The sequence below is a fragment of the Lithobates pipiens genome, unplaced genomic scaffold, assembly GCF_037356315.1.
Source record: "Lithobates pipiens isolate NorthernLeopardFrog02 unplaced genomic scaffold, aLitPip1_a1.2 Scaffold_13, whole genome shotgun sequence".
Lineage (NCBI taxonomy): Eukaryota > Metazoa > Chordata > Amphibia > Anura > Ranidae > Lithobates > Lithobates pipiens.
In genome coordinates this window covers 34,448,265-34,470,627 of record NW_027507718.1, presented here as the reverse complement: position 1 = coordinate 34,470,627, position 22,363 = coordinate 34,448,265, and the positions used below count along the sequence as shown (strand labels likewise).

Below are 22,363 nucleotides of genomic sequence, written 5' to 3'. Positions count from 1 at the left end.
TGTCTTGTCTTGTATTGTGTAAGGGTGTGCTATTGCAGCAGAGAAGAGCCAGCCTTATATATAATCAGTCTTTAACTTGCTGCATGTAAAGGGACTCTGCAGCAGCTATGTAGACATCCTGTAGCTTTGCATGATGGAACTTGTAGTTCTGAGCTTTCCAAGGTTTGCCATAACTGGGTTACAGAAAGAGTTATTCCTGTAGATGTTTTTTTTTTTTTTAAATCAATGTGTTGAAATTATAATTACTGTTGATGTGTTAAATTACAGAGAAAAGGAAAGTATACTAATACTGATTACAATTGTTTTGATATGTGAAATATCTAGTGGTCTGCCTAGTCCAGGCCTTCTCATTCACCATTCCTTCAGAGTTTGCTCAGGGTTCCGTGAACAGTGACAGGTTGCTCTTTCACCTGCACCTCACCACCAGGGATGAGCTCAATGTGAATCACCAGACCAAACCTGCTTGAGCAAACCTGCCAGGGAGCTGTCACTGCATATAGCCAATTATAAGCGAAAGAGGCATCCCCTGCCCCACAGCGCATGTATATACAGTAAAGAACTGGTATAGATGTGGATGCGGGCCTCAGAATGCTTATGATTATGGTTCAGACCCACCAACAATATTAGGGGCAGCAGTTTCCACTGACATCCAATGATAAAAGTCACCACTGCAATGATCACCTATTGATCTCCAATTTCATTGGAATAATTTCAAATGTGTTCTTTTCTTCTACCGACCGCCAACGTGTAGGATTCTTCTTCTGCCGACCGCCAACGTGTAGGATTCTTCTTCTACCGACCGCCAACGTGTAGGATTCTTCTTCCACCGACCGCCAACGTGTAGGATTCTTCTTCCACCGACCGCCAACGTGTAGGATTCTTCTTCCACCGACCGCCAACGTGTAGGATTCTTCTTCCACCGACCGCCAACGTGTAGGATTCTTCTTCTACCGACCGCCAACGTGTAGGATTCTTCTTCTACCGACCGCCAACGTGTAGGATTCTTCTTCTACCGACCGCCAACGTGTAGGATTCTTCTTCTACCGACCGCCAACGTGTAGGATTCTTCTTCTACCGACCGCCAACGTGTAGGATTCTTCTTCTACCGACCGCCAACGTGTAGGATTCTTCTTCTACCGACCGCCAACGTGTAGGATTCTTCTTCTACCGACCGCCAACGTGTAGGATTCTTCTTCTACCGACCGCCAACGTGTAGGATTCTTCTTCTACCGACCGCCAACGTGTAGGATTCTTCTTCTACCGACCGCCAACGTGTAGGATTCTTCTTCTACCGACCGCCAACGTGTAGGATTCTTCTTCTACCGACCGCCAACGTGTAGGATTCTTCTTCTACCGACCGCCAACGTGTAGGATTCTTCTTCTACCGACCGCCAACGTGTAGGATTCTTCTTCTACCGACCGCCAACGTGTAGGATTCTTCTTCTACCGACCGCCAACGTGTAGGATTCTTCTTCTACCGACCGCCAACGTGTAGGATTCTTCTTCTACCGACCGCCAACGTGTAGGATTCTTCTTCTACCGACCGCCAACGTGTAGGATTCTTCTTCTACCGACCGCCAACGTGTAGGATTCTTCTTCTTCTACCGACCGCCAACGTGTAGGATTCTTCTTCTTCTACCGACCGCCAACGTGTAGGATTCTTCTTCTTCTTCTACCGACAGCCAACATGTAGGATTCTTCTTCTACCGACCGCCAACGTGTAGGATTCTTCTTCTTCTACCGACCGCCAACGTGTAGGATTCTTCTTCTTCTACCGACCGCCAACGTGTAGGATTCTTCTTCTTCTACCGACCGCCAACGTGTAGGGTTCTTCTTCTTCTACCGACCGCCAACGTGTAGGGTTCTTCTTCTTCTACCGACCGCCAACGTGTAGGATTCTTCTTCTTCTACCGACCGCCAACGTGTAGGATTCTTCTTCTTCTACCGACCGTCAACGTGTAGGATTCTTCTTCTTCTACCGACCGCCAACGTGTAGGATTCTTCTTCTTCTACCGACCGCCAACGTGTAGGATTCTTCTTCTTCTACCGACCGCCAACGTGTAGGATTCTTCTTCTTCTACCGACCGCCAACGTGTAGGATTCTTCTTCTTCTACCGACCGCCATCGTGTAGGGGTCTTCTTCTACCGACCGCCATCGTGTAGGGGGTCTTCTTCTACCGACCGCCAACGTGTAGGGGTCTTCTTCTACCGACCGCCAACGTGTAGGGGTCTTCTTCTACCGACCGCCAACGTGTAGGGGTCTTTTTCTTCTACCGACCGCCAACGTGTAGGGGTCTTTTTCTTCTACCGACCGCCAACGTGTAGGGGTCTTTTTCTTCTACCGACCGCCAACGTGTAGGGGTCTTTTTCTTCTACCGACCGCCAACGTGTAGGGGTCTTTTTCTTCTACCGACCGCCAACGTGTAGGGGTCTTTTTCTTCTACCGACCGCCAACGTGTAGGGGTCTTCTTCTTCTACCGACCGCCAACGTGTAGGGGTCTTCTTCTTCTACCGACCGCCAACGTGTAGGGGTCTTCTTCTTCTACCGACCGCCAACGTGTAGGGGTCTTCTTCTTCTACCGACCGCCAACGTGTAGGGGCCTTCTTCTTCTACCGACCGCCAACGTGTAGGGGCCTTCTTCTTCTACCGACCGCCAACGTGTAGGGGCCTTCTTCTTCTACCGACCGCCAACGTGTAGGGGCCTTCTTCTTCTACCGACCACCTTTTTTGCAGAAGGGTCTGCTTCTACCCACCAGTGATGCCACATGCTTGATGAATGGGTCCTGTGGGGTCTTCTTCTATTCCTCACCATTGTAGAAGTGACTTCTTTTGTTGACCACCAATGTTAGAGGGTTTTTCTCCACTGACCACTACAGTAAGGGGGCATTATTTTTACAGACCTCCAGTGTAATGGGCCATTTCCTGACTATCCCCTGACTATTCTTATTTTTCTTTCTCTTTATGATTATTAGGCTTCATACACACAGACGGATTGGGTCATATTGAGTAAAATAGAACTGTAGTTTAGCACCTGGGAGACACAGATGTACTTACAACCACATGTACAAATTAAATAAGAGGATACAGCTTTATGCAGCAGCACACGGGTATATGTAGGTACGTTTGTCAACAAAGCATGTCGTGTGATTTCTGTTTGCTCTGTCATTCCTCTGCTATGTGCATGACTCACTTCTGACAGTTATTATGGGGGGTGCCCCCCCCCAATCCAGCACATGGGTTCTCTATGAGGCTGCGTAAAGGTGAATGTGTCCCATTCCCTCCACTCAGGTCTCAGATCACACCCAGCATCCTGCTCTATGCTGTACGGTGTGTGATTTCAGATCCCAGCCCCGTTCCTTCTGGAGCTCAGAAATTCTGTGTAAAATGTGAGCTTTAGGAAGCTGTAGAGGAGACTGCAGATAAACATGCACAACTTATGTAGGATGATTTGTTTCATCTCTATGTATCGCCTGAGACCAGTCACTTTACTGGATATATGTAAGGGTTTACAAACACTTTAATATGTACTTATCACCTTCAAACTGTAGAAGATACCATATCATGCTCTGACCCAAACTTTAGTCTGGTAGAAATCACTGACACTACCACAACAGGAAACATTTGGCAGTTTGTTTTCATGATAATTTTTTAAACCGACAAGCTGCTAGACATGCACTATGTATGGAAGCATGCGGCAAGATGCGTCTTTTATAATCCTGCAATGTATCATCTATGAAAATATAACAAACGTTTGGTGATCTTTGCTGACATGCTCAATCAGCATCAGAGAAAGTTTTTAGAACAGTATAACACTGCATCTGCTTTGTATGAAGATTTATGTTTGAAATAAGTTTCACAACAATATAACATCTGTTGTGTTATGCTAACCACCTTGGTGGAAAACATATTGACCACAAAAAGGGGAGTGTCTCCTTGGCTCAAGCTATTTTTATTTATTTTTTTCTTCTCAGTTAATTATGTGCTATCGTGCCTTTGTTGCCAAACGCTTTTAAAGATGTTTCTATACTAACCCAACGCTAAAAATATTTTGTTTTTATAACTCTACAGAAGTACATCTGATACAGTTTAGAATTGGGAAACTTTAGTTGGAGCAAAACATCTAAAAAGTGGACTGTGCAAAACTGATCTACAAAGTTTGCGGGTTATGGTTAAAAGAAAAGAAAAAAAAAAAAAGAAAAAGGAAAACAAATCTGTGTCTGACACAACCGTATTCCAATTCTGTCTTTTGCTAACACAAACTTGCTATGTCACAGGAAGGTGTTTCATTCACTAGAATGGTGTTTAAAGTGGTTGTAAAAGTAAAGGTCATATATCTTCCTTTTTTTTTTTTTTCTTTTTTTTTTTTTTGGTGGGGGGGGGGGGGGGGTAAAAATAACAAACAAAATGTATACTTGCTTGCTCTGTGCAGTGGATTTGCACAGAGCAGCCCTGATCCTCCTCTTCTCAGGGCCTCCCTCCTGCCGAGTGCCCCTACAGCAAGCTGCTTGCTATGGGGGCACCCGAGCCGAGCTGCTGCTCTGTGTCCATTCAGGCAACTGCTGATGTGTCTCAGCCAATCAGAAGGGAGAGTCCCGGACAGCCAAGTCTCTTGTGCAATATAGCTGATTCAAGATGGGGTTTAGGTAAGTATTAGAAGGGGTGCTGCACACAGAAGGTTTTTTATCTTAATGCATAGAATACATTAAGATAGAAACACCTTCTGCCTTTACAACCACTTTAAAGCATTGTCAGCATTAAGGTAAAAAACCTTTTCTGTACAGCAACCCCCTCCACCATCCCCACCTTATACTTATCTGAGCCTGATCTTGATCCAGCGCTGTGCACAAGAGCAGGGGCTACCTTGGCTCTCTCTCACTGGACAGAGAGGCAACATTGGAAGCCATTGGCTTCTGCTGCTGTCAATCACAACCAGTGAGGAGAGAACGTGGGGCTGGGTTGAGCCGCACCCATAAAGCTGGGCTGGAAGTGAGTCCAGACAAGTCTCTCTCTCGCCTCCCCTCCCATAGCAAGAAGCTTACTATGGGGGTACTCATAAGTGAGGAGGAGCCAGGAGCATGGACCCCTAATAAAAGGATCAGGGCTTCTCTGTGTAAAATCATTGTGATTCCATCGAAACAAACCAGCAAACAATTAAATAGGCATAACTTCCCTTCTGATTTAGATTACATTTGATCAAACTAAGTTTATCGGCCAGGACAGAAAATTTTCATACAGTGGATATAAAAAGTCTACACAAACCTGTTAAAATGTCAGGTTTCTGTGATATAAAAAAATTAGACAATGATAAATAAATTCAGAACTTTTTCCACCTTTTAATGTGACCTATAAACTGTACAACTCAATTGAAAAACAAACTGAAATCTTTTAGGGGGAAGGAAGTAAAAATAAAATAATGTGGTTGCTTAACCGCTTCAGCCCCGGAAGATTTTACCCCCTTCCTGGCCAGAGCACTTTTAGCGATTCTGCACTGAAAATTGCGTGGTCGTGCGACCTTGCACCCAAACAAAATTGACATCCTCGGTTTTTATTTTTTTGCGCTATAAATAAAAAAGCGACAATTTAAAAAAACATATTGATGAAAAAAAATCGCAATAAGCGTATATTGATTGGTTTGCACAAAAGTTATAGCATCTATATCAAATTCTGTTTCTTTTATGGCCTGCTGCCATTTTGTTCCTCAAGAGCAAAAGCAAGGTTTATAAGGTGCTTAGAAGGTTTTACTTTCATTTTTACTACTTGCCCTTCCCCCTCCTCACATATAGAGCCTGGTACAGATGCATTTCTCTTCAAACAATCATGCAGTTTGTAGTGTACATAGATTTGCAAAACAATGGGATAAAGGAATATTCCTGAACTTTGTTTTATCTCACGGTTACTGTGAAATTGTGTGAATGCATCAATGTAGTGCATGTTATCTCAGCATGCAGATATTGGATTAATTGAGTTTACCAAAAATGTAAATATTGCACAATACACAGCCTCATGCTACATATTTCAAAGCTCCATTTCATGCTGAATAAACAAAATTATTAATGTATCTTTAATGGAAAACGATCTTTAGGTTTTTACTGCAAAAGCATTTTTTTTAAATAAATGTGAATTATAATCCAAAAAATCTGATTTAAATAAAACTATATGAATAATAATCCATTTTTATCCACCCTGTTGGCGCAAAAACAACACTGCACCTCACCAAAAGAACACCATACCCAAAGTGAAGCATGGTACAGGCAGCATTATGCTTTGGGGCTGTTTTTCTTCAGCTGGAACAGGGGCCTTAGTTAAGGTAGAGGGAATTATGAACAGTTCCAAATACCAGTCTATTGGCACAAAACCTTCAGGCTTCTGCTAGAAAGCTGAACATGAAGAGCAACTTCATCTTTCAGCATGACGACACAAAGCATTCATCCAAATCAACAAAGGAATGGCTTCACCAGAAGAAGATTAAAGTTTTGGCTTGGCCCAGAGCTGAATCCCATTGAAAATCTGTGGGGTGAGCTGAAGAGGGCTGTGCAAAGGAGATGCCCTCGCAACCTGACAGAGTTAGGGCTCTTTCACATGGACGATCCGTTCAGGTCCGCCTGTCAGTTTTTTTTTTTTTTGTTTTTTTAGGCGGACCTGAACGGATGCTCTATAGAGGTCTATGGAGCGTCGGATGTCAGCGGTGACATGTCCGCTGACATCCGACCCGCTCCGATTCGAAAAAGTGTGACGGGGGAAAAACCTACTTTTCCATCCATTGTCGGATCAGGTGACGACGGACTCTACGGTCTGTCGTCATCCGATCTCCCATAGGGGAGAGCGGCACTCTGAGACGTCTATCCTTGTGCAGTGTGCAGAGACAGACCTGTCATCTTGCTGCTCAGCGGGGATCGACGGAGCGATCCCCGTTGAGCAAGTGGATGTCCACGGAGCGGATCAGCACGGATCCGCCCCGTGTGAAAGAGGCCTTAGGGTGTTGTAATAAAATCAAAGAGTGCTTCATCAAAGTATTAGTTTACGGGTGTCCACATTATTGTAATTGTTTATTTTTACTTCCCTTCACCTAAAATATTTCAGTTTGTTGTTCACCTGAGTTGTATAGTTTATAGGTCACATTAAAGGTGGGAAAAGTTTTGAAATGATTTCTTTATCTCCATATTATTATAAATTTTTTTTTTTTTTTTTTTTACATCGCAGAATCCTGACATTTTAAACAGGGGTATGTAGACTTTTTATATCCACTGTACATGCTACCTCGGCTTGATTTCAAAGCCACAGATCATTTGGACCTGAGCCTAAGTTCACACAGGAGCGGTGGGGGAAACCACTTGTGATTCAGACAGGAATCGCACTGCATTCCTGTTCAAATCACATGTGAGTCTTTGCAGTTCGATTCAAGCCCATTCAGTTTGTATGCGCTCAAATCGCACCGTAAAGGTATCAGCAACCACTTTAGCACAAGTATCAGTACTTGTGTTTACCAGTACAATACAGGTATCAGTACATCCCTATTTTTCATGTCACCAGTTGAAGATTTCAGTATACTGCTCATGCAGTAATATTTTTGTAGTGAAAGCCTGTAGCAATTTACCACCAGCGTCCTTACCACAGGCTGTAAATAGATGGTTATTAAGGAGCATGAGGCTGCCGGTGTCCTTAAATATTAAAGCCTTTTGTGTATCTGTGTGTTTAAATACCAAACCTGATATACTTACCTGCTCTGTGCAGTGGTTTTGCCCCCTCTGTCTCCTGATTGGCTCACTGGCTGTGATTGACAGCAGCAGGAGCCAATGGATCCCGCTGCTGCCAAAAGCCAATCAGGAGTTCAAGTCCCCGGAGAGGCAAGGCTCTCGTGGACATTGCTGGATAAAGAGGGGGCTCAGGTAAGTATTAGGGGGACTGGGGAGGCTGCTGCACACAGAAGGTGTTTTTACCTTCATGCATACGCATGAAGGTAAAAAAACCCTGTGCCTTTACAACCAGTAACTGTCGTGGTTTTTAAGGAGGGGACGTCTGCTGCGTCTTTAACAACCGATGAGTCATCAGCTGTCAGCGGGGTTCCTTGCTGACAGCTAAATATAAAAAAAAGTTGCCGGCAATAAAAAAAGAAGAAAAAAATCTGTGTGGGGCCACACCCCAAACCATACCAGGCCTTCAAGTCTGTAATGTATTTTGACAGAAACCCCCACATCAAAATAACAATAAAAGAAAAATGTTGTGGGGTCCCCCCAAAAATCCATACCAGACCCTTATCCAAACATGCAGGAAAGGGATGGGATGAGCCATACCAGGCCACATACCCCTAACATGGGTGGTGGGGGGAGTGCTTTGGGCACGCCCTGCCGCTTAGTTATTTCAGAACTGTCAGATTGCGAGAGTGGACTTTTTTTCTCTCTCTCTCTCTTTTTTTTTTTTTTTTTTTTTTTTTTTTTATGTTCGAGTCAGCGGCAGGGCTTTTTTATTTTATTTATTTTTTTCTAAATAAAGGACTTGTCAAAAACTGCCTTTTATTTCTTTTTACACCTTTTTGGTGAATGAGTAGGGGTACTATACTCCTTCACATAGGGGGGCAGGATCTGGGACCCCATTTTCAAACGGGACTTCCAGATTCTGATAAGCCCTCTGCCTGCAGACCCCCACAACCACCAGCCAGGGTTGTGGGGAAGAGGCCCCCCTGCTCCAAAACACCCCCCCCCCCCCATGTTGATGGCATGTGGCCTGGTATGGTTCAGGTGGGGCGGGCTCGCTCATCCCTCCCCCTTTCCTGACCTGACCTGTCGGGCTGCATGCTCGGATAAGGGTCTGGTATGGATTTTTGGGGCACCCCAAGCCATTCTTTAAAAAAAAAAATTTAATTGTTGGCTTTTTTTTTTTTTTAACATTCAGCTGTCAGTGGGTTGTTAAGGATGCAGTCGGCATGTTGTTTTACTGGTTGTTAAGGATTCCAGTGGCTCCTGGTTCCTTAAACATCTCATGCCTGGGACCACTACTTGTTTAACTTATTTACTGTATTTTTATTCCTGTGAATTGACTTTCTCTCCTGTTTCATGTTATTTACTGAGCAGCGTTTTGCTTTATGTGGTAAATATATATACATAAAGCAAAAGTGAAGACTTTTTTCAGGATTGCATGCGGTATTTGAGAAAACACCTAAATATCGTATGTGATCTGGTTCTCTGAATGAAGCCCACTGTCAGAGGAGATCTTCACTAGTATTTCTGCTAGAAAACTGCTTGTAGGTTTTGAAGATGTGTTCACAAGGGTACTGGTTGTCAGTATCAAGGATGTCTGTGAAAATGTAACCATGTTGAGAACAATGGTTGATGTTGTTAATGGGCCTTCCCTAATTCCGGTAATAAGTCCAACAAGGACATAAACATATCAAGACCCCTGGTTAGGACAAAGAGTTCATTCAGCATAATTTCTCTTGTCTGCTTACACATTGGTGTGCTTAACTGCTGTACTTTATTTTATTCTCAACAAAAAACCTTTTATTACATCTTCCTATGGGTCCGATAACTGGGGTTGTTTGCTAGGTTCAGATTTACCTATAGGCATTATTGCCCAGCATTTCCAAAAGCCAATAGAATGATGCCCTTAGATAGAAGATATATTTGCTTGCTTCCAGCAACTTTTCCCTCATCTGTTTCAATTGCTAAAGGGGATTTTAAACAAAACTGGAAAAACCTTGTCTGTATAGTACTCCTCAATGTAGCAGTTCAAAGGGGTCATCCCATTTCATAACCTAAAAAAAATCTGGGGCAGGCATTTGAAAATACAAATTTTACCTGCAATGCTACCCTGGATAGGTGAATGTTGGTGTTAAAGTGCAAGTCAAATGTGAATCTGTAGATGACTCACATTTAGAAGACTATTAGCCACAGGTATCGGACCATATAAGTGGTTGGTACATACCTGTTGCTGCAGAATCAATGTAGTTCAGCACCGAGAGCTTTAAAACCATTTGAAAAAATAGCTACTATTTGAAATGTGTTAATTGCATGGACATGCCCTGGTCCTTAGTACCCACATGACAATGTTGGAGGCTTCAAAATAGGCTGCTTAGGCACCCGAAATGGAATTGTGGTATGCAGGTGGTGCTGGAGCGGGTGTGCCTAATCATCACTACTTGGAAGTGGAGGAACTGAGGGTTCTGGTGGTGCAAGATTTTACTACTGCTGTTTTGAATTTGTGTCCTATCAGGTTCACTTTAGAATAAAATGAGGGAAATTCAGTAAAGCCCTAACACTTTTCTGTTGGTATGGCTCATGAAAATGGCCTGCACCAGATTCAAAAAAGACTGCTGCCCATTTTAGTAGCAGGTAGCTCTTTAACCACTTTCAGACCGGACCATTTTGCTGGTCAATGACCAGAGGTCTTTTTACACTTTGGCACTGCGCTGCTTTAACTGGTAATTGCGTGGTCATGCAATGTTGTACCCAAACGAAATTTGCGTCCTTTTCTTCCCACAAATAGAGCTTTCTTTTAAAGGTATTTGACTGACTCTGCGATTTTTATTTTTTTGCGATATAAACGTAAAAAGACCGCAAATTTTGAAAAAAAATGATATTTTCTACTTTTTGTTATTAGAAAAATCCAATAAACTCAATTTTAGTCATACATTTAGGCCAAAATGTATTCAGCCACATGTCTTTGGTAAAAAAAAAGTCAATAACTGTATATTTATTGGTTTGCGCAAAAGTTGTCACATCTACAAACTAAGGTACGTTTTCTGGAATTTACGCAGCTTTTAGTTTACGACTGCCTATCTCATTTCTTGAGGTGCTAAAATGGCAGGGCAGTACAAAACCCCCCCAAATGACCTCATTTTGGAAAGTAGACCCCCTAAGGAAATTGATAAGTGGCATGTTGAGCCCATTGAATATTTTATTTTTTTGCCTCAAGCGATTGAATAAAGTTGTCATTAAATGATATATTGCTCACACATGCTATGGACATATGTGAAATGACACCCCAAAATAAATTCTGCTGCTTCTCCTGAGTACGGGGATACCACATATGTGGGACTTTTTGGGAGCCTAGCCACGTACGGGGCCCCGAAAACCAAGCACCGCCATCAGGCTTTCTAAGGGCGTAAATTTTTGATTTCACTTCTCACTACCTATTACAGTTTTGAAGGCCATAAAATGCCAAGATGGCACAAAACCCCCACAAATGACCCCATTTTAGAAAGTAGACACCCCAAGTTATTTGCTGAGAGGCATGTTGAGTCCATGAAATATTTTATATTTTGCCACAAGTTGCGGGAAAATTACAAACTTTTTTTTTTTTTTTTTTTTCACAAAGTTGTCACTAAATGATATATTGCTCACGCATGCCATGGACATATGTGAAATGACACCCCAAAATAAATTCTGCTGCTTCTCCTGAGTATGGGGATACCACATATGTGGGACTTTTTGGGAGCCTAGCCGCGTACGGGGCCCCGAAAACCAAGCACCGCCTTCAGGCTTTCTAAGGGCGTTACAGTTTTGAAGGCCATAAAATGCCAAGATGGCACAAACCCCCCCCAAATGACCCCATTTTGGAAAGTAGACACCCCTAAATTTACGGGTACACTAGTGAGACTAGGTAATTAATGGCGGGTGCCCTGAAACTATAAAAAAAATAACTAACCAACCAGCGTCACCTGTAACAGTTATATGGTGATCACTGGTGAAAGGGTTAACTAGGGGGCAATCAGGGGGCTTTATGCGGTAGTATATGGGGGTCCCTGGCGCTATAAAAAGCTGCGGCGAACCTAAATACCTACCTGCCTAACTAGCGTCACCTGTGACACTAATACAGCGATCAGAAAAACGATCGCTTATTAGGCTGGGTTCACACTGGAGCGATGCGGGAACGCCAGGAATCCGCGGCGGGTTCCCGCATCGCATGCCTCCCGGCGGCAGTTCACACTGCCCTATGCGAACTGCTGGGAGTGTCAGTGAAATGTTAATGACACCCCCAGATCAGTTCGCATATCGCAGTGCGATCTGCAAACTCGGATCGCATGGTGTGAACACCCATGCGATCCGATTCTGCTGCGGACCAAAAAAAGGGTCCCGTGCGAGTTTGCGGCGGGTGCGGCGGGTGCAACGCAAATTCAGCCATACTATCTGTATGGCTGAACTCGAATCGCACAGAGATCGGATGTGATTTGCACTGCAGTGCGGTGCGAATCACATCCGTTCTCATAAACCGCTGCAATGTGAACCCAGCCTTAGTGACACTGGCGACGGGGGGTGATCACGGGGTTAAACCTTTATTGGGGGGGTTAGGGGGTACCTTAGAACTAAAGGGGGCTAACCCTAACTGCCCTAACAGTTATTACAGTCACAAATGACACCCACCGGGTGATCAGGGGGTTAAACCTTTATTAGGTAATAAATGGCGGGTGCCCTGAAACTATAAAAAAATAACTAACCAACCAGCGTCACCTGTAACAGTTATATGGTGATCACTGGTGAAAGGGTTAACTAGGGGGCAATCAGGGGGCTTTATGCGGTAGTATATGGGGGTCCCTGGCGCTATAAAAAGCTGCGGCGAACCTAAATACCTACCTGCCTAACTAGCGTCACCTGTGACACTAATACAGCGATCAGAAAAACGATCGCTTATTAGGCTGGGTTCACACTGGAGTGATGCGGGAATGCCACGAATCCGCGGCGGGTTCCCGCATCGCATGCCTCCCGGCGGCAGTTCACACTGCCCTATGCGAACTCCTGGGAGTGTCAGTGAAATGTTAATGACACCCCCAGATCAGTTCGCATATCGCAGTGCGATCTGCAAACTCGGATCGCATGGTGTGAACACCCATGCGATCCGATTCTGCTGCTGACCAAAAAAAGGGTCCCGTGCGAATTTGCGGCGGGTGCGGCGAATGGCTGAACTCGAATCGCAGAGATCGGATGTGATTTGCAGTGCGGTGCGAATCACATCGGTTCTCATAAACCGCTGCAATGTGAACCCAGCCTTAGTGACACTGGCGACGGGGGGTGATCACGGGGTTAAACCTTTATTGGGGGGGTTAGGGGGGTACATTAGAACTAAAGGGGGCTAACCCTAACTGCCCTAACAGTTATTACAGTCACAAATGACACCAATGCAAAAAAAATAAAATAATGCATTGGTGTCACTGTGACTGGGGGGGCAGGGGTAATTGGGGGGGTGATCGGGGGGTAAAGGGGGGGTGTGAGTGTGCCTGGCATGTTCTACTGTGAAGTGTCGTGTTGGTGCAACTCACCGATCCTCTCTCCTCGGTGCCGGAACGAAAAATACCGACACGAAGGAGAGATTACATCACTTCCTCTCCTGTGTTTACATTACAGGAGAGGAAGTGATGCAATGCTTCACTCCCATTCGTCAGGAGCGATCACGAGGGGGTGGCCATGAATGAATGGCCACCCCCTCATCCCGGATCGCTCCTGCACGGATACCGACCGCCGCTGCCACCCGCGGGAAGGCGGGGACGTACAGGTACGCCCATATGCCTGCCCGTGCCATTCTGTCGACGTACATCGTCGTGCGGCGGTCGGGAAGTGGTTAACTAAGGTGTGCCATTACTGCCCCAAATCCAAAAAGAATTACCTCCAGTTCGAAGATAACAGAACTGGAGGTAATTAGACCAGCTCTAAGTTGGAGTAGAGACAGGCAAAGTGCCTGTCTCTGTATGCTGTGTAATGCCGCATACACATGATTCGTCGTTGATCGGACATTCCCACAACAAAATCCATGGTCGGAAATTGCGAACGTCAAGAACACGATGATGTACAACACATACGACGAGCCGATAAAAATGAAGTTCAATAGCCAGTGCTGCTCTTCTGCTTGATTCCGAGCATGCGTGGAATTTCCGACAATGGATTTTGTTGTTGGAAAATTTGAGAACCAGATCTCAAATTTTGTGTAATGGAAATTCCGATGGAATATGTCCGATGGAGCCTACACATGGTCGGAGTTTCCAACAAAAAGCTCCCATTGAACATTTTCCATCGGAAAATCATACCGTGTATACGGGGCATTACAGAGCAGCATGTTTGTTCCTGCTACCCCATATCCACCACATCTGTCATTGATGGTCAAGAATGCTGTCAGCTTCACCGATAACAGCCCCCAGCCACCAGTGACACTGACAGAAAGTGAAGCCTGATGGGGAAGCTGAGAAATGAGTTCTCCATCAGGGCCCCACTCTCTCCTTGTGATTGACAGAAGGCAGTGGGTGGATTCCATAGCCAACAGCAGGCAATCACAAGGGAATTGGTGTCTCTGAATCCCTGTTAAGCCCCATACACACTATCAGTTTTTCTGCTGAGTTTTTCCTTCAGATTTACCAAAACCATATAATATGAGGTCAAACCTTAGGAGTTTCAATTTGTATGCAAGCAGGCAGGCCCTTGCACTACATGGTTTGTGGTAAACCTGAAGCAAAAACTCAACAGAAAAACTGATAGTGTGTATGGGGCTTTAGGCTCCATCCACCCAGCTACAAAACTCTTTGGCTGCTGTGTTGTCTGACTTGCAAAACTGCATTGGTGGGGAGGGAGTTTAGCTACACTGAAGAACAGAATGTCTGCATGGACACTCCATTTCATAAAAGTGGGCTGATAGATTTGCAATTGTTTTTATAGGTACAATGTATATACTGTATACATAACTGTGTATTTACATATTTGTATGTATACAATACAGGTACACTTCAATCAAAAATGAAAACTAGGCCTTAAATTGAAATGCAGCCTAATTGTTTGCTGAAAATGAAAGGCAAATAATACATTTCTGTTAACAATTACCTACCTCCTTCTTTTTTTTTTTTTTTCTTCTTTACAGTGGTAACACCTGTTGTTGTCTTAATGGAGGAAGAGGAAGATTGCCCAGAGCTTGTCCCCATTGCTGATGATCAGACACAATCTAAAATTCCAGTCACTATAATCACAGGCTATTTGGGTGAGCACACAAAAAAAATAAAGTATAAGGGTATTATGCATCTTTTGTCATTGATAATTGGTAAATAAAAGCATGACAGACTCTGGGCCACTTCCATGGGGATGAAAGATATGGGGAGACAACTATTTAGCAGCAAAGGGGACCGTGTTCTCTGTTCAAGTGCTACTGTGTACTGCATTATCTGTTCCCTGGGGTTGGCAAACGAGGGACAAGGGAAGGATGGGACTCAAGATACCAATACAGTACTCTAAGTTTGTAATCCTTTGCCTTGTACTAAGTTTTGGACAGAGTAGACAGCGATTAAAACATATGTCAGTTTTTTTCCTGTCTGCGGGGGGTATTTTTCCTTCACGTTGTCTCTCTTACAACAGATTCTACTACTATTCCATCGCCAACCGTAAAATTGTGGATTTCCTATTGCTTTCTGTTCTGGTGACAGTGGACAAATGGAGAGTGAATCTCCCCAGCACTGGCACAGACAGCAGTAAAGCCTGACGGAGGATTTAAAATGATCCTAAAGCCCCATACACACTATCAGATTATCTGCTAAGTTTTTCCTTCAGATTTACCAAAACCATATAATATGAGGACAAACCTTAGGAGTTTCAATGTGTATGCAATCAGGCAGGCCCTTCTACTACATGGTTTTGGTAAACCTGAAGGAAAAACTAATCTGATAGTGTGTATGGGGCTTAAATGATGATCTTATTCACCAAAATGAATACATATACTTAGAGGAAGTTAACCCTGATGGGTTTACTTCTTCTTTGTCTCCCTGCAAAGTTAAAGCATAATGGACTACTATGCATCACATAGTAGTCCATTATGTGTCACTTACCTAACACAGGAGCCAGCAATGTGATTGCTGTCCCCTGTAGTACGGAGCGTCAATCTTCCAGGTATCGCTGCTCTGGCCACTCGCAGCGCCGGAGCAGCGATGACATCACTCCCGTGCATGCGCATGGGAGCCGCCACTAACAGCATATCGCCGTTAGCGGCACGCTGCTAACGGCGATAGTGCGACGGCGGTGACGGACTTTTAGTAAATATCTCCTAAACCGTGTAGGTTTAGGAGATATTTCTTGGAGCTAAAGGTAAGCCTTAATCTAGGCTTACCTGTAGGTCAAAGTGGTTTGTAAGGGTTTACAACCACTTTAATAACCCTGTAATCCATTTTCAGTTAAAGTGTTATTAAACCCACAACAGTAAAATCGGTCTGTATATACAGCAAAGCATGTTTGTTATACTCATTGTGGAACCTAAGGGGTTAACCCTCTGCAATGTGTAAAAAGGCTGTTTAATCCTGTATGCAGAGCCTCCGCTTCTTGCATTGTCTCCAAAACATGTCTGGATAAGACAGTTACTGGAGTGAGGCTGCACATGCTCAGTTTGGTGTGTATTGCTAGAGTTTATTTTTATTTTTCTTGGTAGAGTGCATGTGATCAGCACAGGGCCAATCGGTGCTGTCCAGACAAAGGGTCAGGGGTCCTGCATCCTGATAGGACAATCAGAGGTGAATTAAAACGCCCCCTACAAGCTTTAACCAGGCATTGATAGAAATTACAAGACTGCTATATGCTGCTAATGAGAAAATGTATTTAGCAGTTTACATTTACTAAAATAATTGCATTTTCATGTTCTGCGTACTGTGGGAGACCAAATATAGTGATTGCATGCTCCTGGGTTTAGTAACACTTTAAGTCATTTCTTACTGTATTTTTCTCCCTCCTTGTCATGTCCTCCCCTGAGCTCCTGAATTTTTTTTTTTTTCCCCATCACTTCTATCTAAGGAGTGAGAAAGAGAGGGTGGCTATGCTCTTACAGTGGGACCATGGATAATGAATGTAGCCACCCTCTATAAGGGAGTTGGATCACAGCAGAAAAAAAGAAGGAATTTGGAGGAGACTGACAGCAATAGAAAGTATTTTTTTTTTAAATACAGACTGGAATAGAATAAATATTTTTAAGCCAGATTTTAGTGTAATTTTAACCCTTCCCGGCTCTATTGAGAATACAATCTAAACTTTTGTCTTTAGATGCACTTTAGAGTGAGCTTGTGATCAGACATTAAGTATTTACACATTCTTAAAGCGGTAATAAACCCAAAAGCAAACCTTTTTTATATTGCAGCCTACCAATTCTTAGATGTGATAGTGATAGCATTAGTTTTGTAGACTTTTTATTTTACCTGTGATCCAGCCAGTACGTCTGTTGTTTTTTAACAGGCAAACCGTTAAATACTGATTTTTTAATTATATGAACTGATTTACCTTCCAAATGATTTGTAATTCTATTTAACCCTTTGATTTAGGCACCCCTGTCAGGGAGAACAATCAGATCTTGGATCTGTCTCCAGATTGCAGCAACATAGCCTGGTTCAGGATTAACCCATCCTTTGCTGAAGGAGCAGCAGCACACCAATGAGGATGTTCCTGTGTTTTTCCCTCTTGTAAATGTTTAGGCAGATGTTTAGCCCTGATGTTTAGGCAGGGCTGCTATTAAATTTAGTTGCCAGGCGATAGTTGCCTTGGCCAATTGTTAGGAGATCAATTGATTTCCCCCTAATCCTTTTCACTTCTGTCACTAGGTGGCACTGTGGCTGGTGACATTAGATAAGACCAGGGCATAGCAAGGACAGATTATGAGTGAATGGTGTGTCTTAGCCAATTGACAGGGGTTTATTTAAGTCCCTTGCCCTGCTGGGAGAGCCTATTTATCTGGGTGGAGTTAGGTGATCTGGGTTCTGTGTCATCTTGACGACTGTCTGGGTGGACGTGTGTTATGCTGCCCTGGGCTGCTAGGTCATAAGTTCAAGGACATCTGGCTGTTCGGCTGTCTGAAGGCCCAGAAGCAGGGGAGCAGGGTTGGGACTACGGGTTTGTAGTCCAACAAGAAGTAACAGTTCTGGCTGGAGAACCAGTTGTGGTTGGCAGTAGAGGGGAAGCTGTCGCCACTAAGGGCCCATCCACCTTATTACCGGAGACCACTGTTAGTAAGCTGAGGCCACCAGAGCAGCCTTCTCACCAGCTGGGGACAGTGAAGAAGTGGGAAAACTTCAGCAAGTGCCAGGTGTCAGGGACCCAGCGGGACAGCAGAGGTGACGCTTGCGGAGCATCAATGAGTGCCAAGCCAGGGACCTAGTGGGTCAGCGGGGATGACGCTTGAAGTGTATTTGTGAGTTCCAAGCCAGGGACCCAGCAGGGAAGTGAGGGTGACGCTTGAGGAAGATACTGAGTGCTACAGTGGAAGAGCTCAGGGATTCCAGTGGCTATTGGATCTGAAGTCTAGTGAGAGAGACTGGGAGCTCATTGAGTGAAAACCCACAGTGAGTGATTGTGGGGTAAGCGGAAAACAGTTTGAGTTGCAAATAGTTGGATACAATTACTGTTAGTAACTTCTAGAAGATTGTTGCCATAGGAGACAGCATCCTACCTATACAGTGGTTTCTGGCTGGAGGCCTTCACCTGTATAGCTGTCTACCTATAGAATTCTTGGAATCTGCCAATTAACATTGCATCTATCTAAGGGTGTCCTGGTCCCAACCCTCTCTCCCACAGTTCTGCTTAAGAGACAGTAAATCTCTCTGCATTCAAAAAAGTGTCTTGCGCCCACCCTTCCATCTTGCATTACACCCACCATGCCTTGTAACCCACTCTACACAGAAAGATGTCACCTGACTCTGGAGGTCACCATTGGGCTTCAAGGGCCCCGGAACTTTGCTATATAAACATGTTCAGTATAAGCAGCAGCAAGCAAAGCAGTTTATATTGGCATGGAAATCCGCTTTCAATTATCTAACTGCATCTTTTGTATTCAGGTTGGGTAAAGCATCAACACGTCTGGTAGTGTTGCAGCTTTTTATTCAAGCAGCGTAGAGTTGGCCTGTCAGTTTGCAAAACAGCAAACTGCTGGTAATTCTTAAAGGTTCCATTCACATGGGGCGATTAGGGGCATCTAATCACCCCATGTGAATGGGGGGCCGAAGGGATTGATTCTTAAAATCACGATAGTAAGAACTACTTGAATTTGCCGCATGTATCAGTAATGTTACCTACAGTTGTGCAAATGGTTTCCTGAATTAGGCACAGGTTGCTCTTAAAAGAAAATAAGTATTGTTGGGGCCATTTTTAATTTAATTTTCCTGGTTGTGTTTGAACACTTTTTCCTCTTTTATTTATTTATTTATTTATTTTTGTGAATAGCTCATATGTAACTATTGCTGGCTCAGCACTGACCTCTAGAGAAATTATGTGATATAGCAGCTGCTAGCTAAGCCATCCAGTTCATTCCAAAATACTAAGTTGGTGCTATGTACCATAATTATTCAGTCATGTCCTGAAGCATGTTGTAGATATTAATTGTGACTATACTCTGTTAAACATTGACTGTGTGTGTGTGTGTGTGTGTGTGTGTGTGTGTGTGTGTGTGTGCGCGCGCACACATACATATATTTCCTAGAATAACTGCTCAACTTAAAATGAGTGAGCTAAAAGGAAAGAAAAGGCCCTCCATATAAATACCACAACCTTCAAGTAGCTTTTCTTATTTTCTTAGATATTCATTCTAACTGCGCTGTGTTTTTTTTTTTTTTTTATCTAGGTGCTGGAAAAACAACCCTTTTGAATTATATTCTGACTGAACAGCACAACAAGAGAATTGCAGTCATTGTTAATGAATTTGGTGAAGGTAAATATGTTGTTGGTTGTTAAAAAAAGAACTAGGCTGTTGAATATCCACTTGCTGCCCGTCCCATAGCAGATTTATTGCTACAGGGCGGCTCTCCTGTACAGGATCAGGTACATATACGTGACTTCTGCCTGCAGAGGGCATGTGCAAGGCCGATGGGCCGCTTCTGCTGTGATTATTCACAGAAGAAGCCGATCTCCCAGTGCCAGGCACTGGATGTCCTCTGGCATCCTGCGATCGTCAGTGAAACACGCACAACTGAGATCTGCCTATGTAAACACGGCAGATCTCTGTTCTGACAAGGGGGAAGGGATGGATTTTGTGTTCCTGCAAAGCAGGGAATAAAATCCATCTCTTCCCCAAGTAAAAGCAGCACATAAAGTACACAAAAACACTGGTTAGGCACACAGTTAACCCTTTGATCACCCTAGCTGTTTAACCCCTTCCCAGCTAGTGTCAGTACAGTGACAGTGCATGGTTTTTAGCACAGATTACTGTATTAGTGTGACTAGTTTCCTAGTGTCTGATTGTCCGACACAATATTGCAATCCTGCTTTAAGTCGCTGATCGCCACCATTCCTAGTATATAAAACAAAATTCCGTAAATATATACCATAGTTTGTAGACGCTATAATGTTCATGTAAACCAATCAATATACACTTATTGTGATTTTTTTTTTATTTATTTTATTTTTTTTACCAAAAACATGTAGCAGAAAACATATTGGCCTAATTCTTATAAAGAAATTCGATTTTGTTAAAAAAAAAAAAAATTATTTGATATGTTTTAGAGCAGACATTTAAAAAAAAAGTAAAACATAATGTTTTTTATATATATATATATTTTTTTTTTTAAATGTCAGCCTTTTTATTTATTTTTTAATTTTTTTTTTATAGCGTAAAAAATATAAATCTCAGTGATGATCAAATACCACCAAAAAAAAGCTCTATTTGTGGGGGGAAGTTACATAAATTTTATTTGGGTACATTGTCGCATGACCGCGCAATTGCCAGTTAAAGTAACGCAGTGCCATAGCGCAAAAAATGGACTGGTCATGAATGGGGGAAAATCCAGAGGTCAAGTGGATATAGTAAATTCTTTCTAGTAAAATAAATAAATGGATATAGTGATTTGAGTTACTATCAGTATCTGTTAATAGTAGTTGCTTTTGATGTAGTCTTCAGTGGCAGATTGTGCAGTGAAACAACATTGCTGATGGTACACCTCTGACATCTAGTGGAGCTACTTTAATATAGCAACAGTCTTTTTTTTTTTTTTTTTCTTGAATGAAATGTACAGTCAGATTGGAAAAGCACTGAGATGCTTACAGGGAATACAGCCTCACTGCTCGGGCTTCTTGCTTCCTTGCACATACAGAAAGTCTGGTTTAAAAAAAGTGTCCGTACTGAGAGATTTCTTACAGCCATCAATCAGATTTAAACCTTTTATTGGAGGTTTTATTGTGGTTGGTGATCCAATTGGTAGAGGGGGGGAGAAGGTTAAACAGCACATTGTTTACAATGTGCACTCCCAGTGAAGCTGTGTGGAGGTGCTTTTTGCAGTGGGTTACTCAAAAATCTGGTTTATTTAGTAAATTCTGCAATTGGTAATTAGCCTTAGCAGCTCACTGGCTGCTTGATTTATTGCCTGGAATTGCAATTGAATGGTAAACAACACTTTTATTGAACATTGTATGGCATATAATTACTACACAATTCACTTTGAGATTAAACACTATTAAAATGACATTTCCATTTTAATCTGCATTATGTTATTATTATTTTTATTTTTTTACAACTATGGCAAAGTGCCTTTTAAAATATCTTGTATTCCTGCTTGTGATTGTCTCACCACTTTCCCCAGAAGTCTACACAAATCTCAAGGTCATTTTATAGATATCCCTGCTATAAATGTTTTATTTTGATCAAGCAGGAGCACATGTAAAGTAATGGGAGTGCAGCATTTTTTAATTTTAACACTGAGAATGATTGAAAATAGCTGAGCGAGGTTACATAGTTAGTAAGGTTGAATAAAGACACTAATCCAGTTCAACCTGAGTGAGGTTAATGTCAACATCTCCAGAACAGTAAATGTACATTTTTTTTACTTAAGATCTTGCAATACATGTATCTGGCATTGAGGGGATTTATTTTGTTTTTGCAAAATTGAAGTTTCATGTTAACCGGTAAAATCAGATTAAATACACAGATGACAAAACAGTTATCGTTTTTTGTTGTTCCTCTGACCGCTTTAAAATGAAAGGTGAAATCTGATTAATTTCTTACTAAACTTGCAACTCATTACATTTTGCTACAGTAGGGAAAATAATTATTTGATCCCCTGCAGATCTTGTAAGTTTGCCCACTTACAAAGAAAATGAAGGGTCTATCGTTTATATCATAGGTGTATTTTAAATGATAGAGTCAGAATATCAACCAAAAGTCCAGAAAAAACACATAATACAAATGTTATAAATTTGAGTTGCAGTTCAGTGAGTAAAAGAAGTATTTGATCCCCAAGCAAAACATCACAAAGGCTACTTTTACACTGGTTCGGGGGCGGGGGGCATTAGCGGTGCTTTATCGCTGTTATAGCGGCGCTTTTCAGGCACTAGTGGAACGCTTTTATCCCATGCTAGCGCTGGAATAAAGGGTTAAAAGCTCCCGCAAAGCGCCGCTTCCTGCCCATTCATTTCAATGGCACGGGCGGTGGAGGAGCGGTGTATA

General features: G+C 43.0%; 1 protein-coding gene across 3 annotated transcripts in view; it reads left to right on the top strand.

The window, feature by feature from the left end:
- The window catches only part of LOC143974022 (zinc-regulated GTPase metalloprotein activator 1-like), a 100,150-nt gene that overhangs the window by 175 nt on the left and 77,612 nt on the right, over window positions 1–22,363 (top strand). For 2 of the 3 annotated variants that reach the window (XM_077474994.1, XM_077474996.1), the window contains exons 2-3: window positions 14,834–14,950; window positions 19,550–19,636. In XM_077474994.1, coding sequence (XP_077331120.1) covers window positions 14,857–14,950; window positions 19,550–19,636 — 181 coding nt within the window. In that variant the 5' untranslated portion in view covers window positions 14,834–14,856. Of the gene's footprint in view, window positions 1–2,973; window positions 3,119–14,833; window positions 14,951–19,549; window positions 19,637–22,363 lie in introns of all 3 variants that reach the window. The other variant, XM_077474995.1, reaches the window with a different exon arrangement.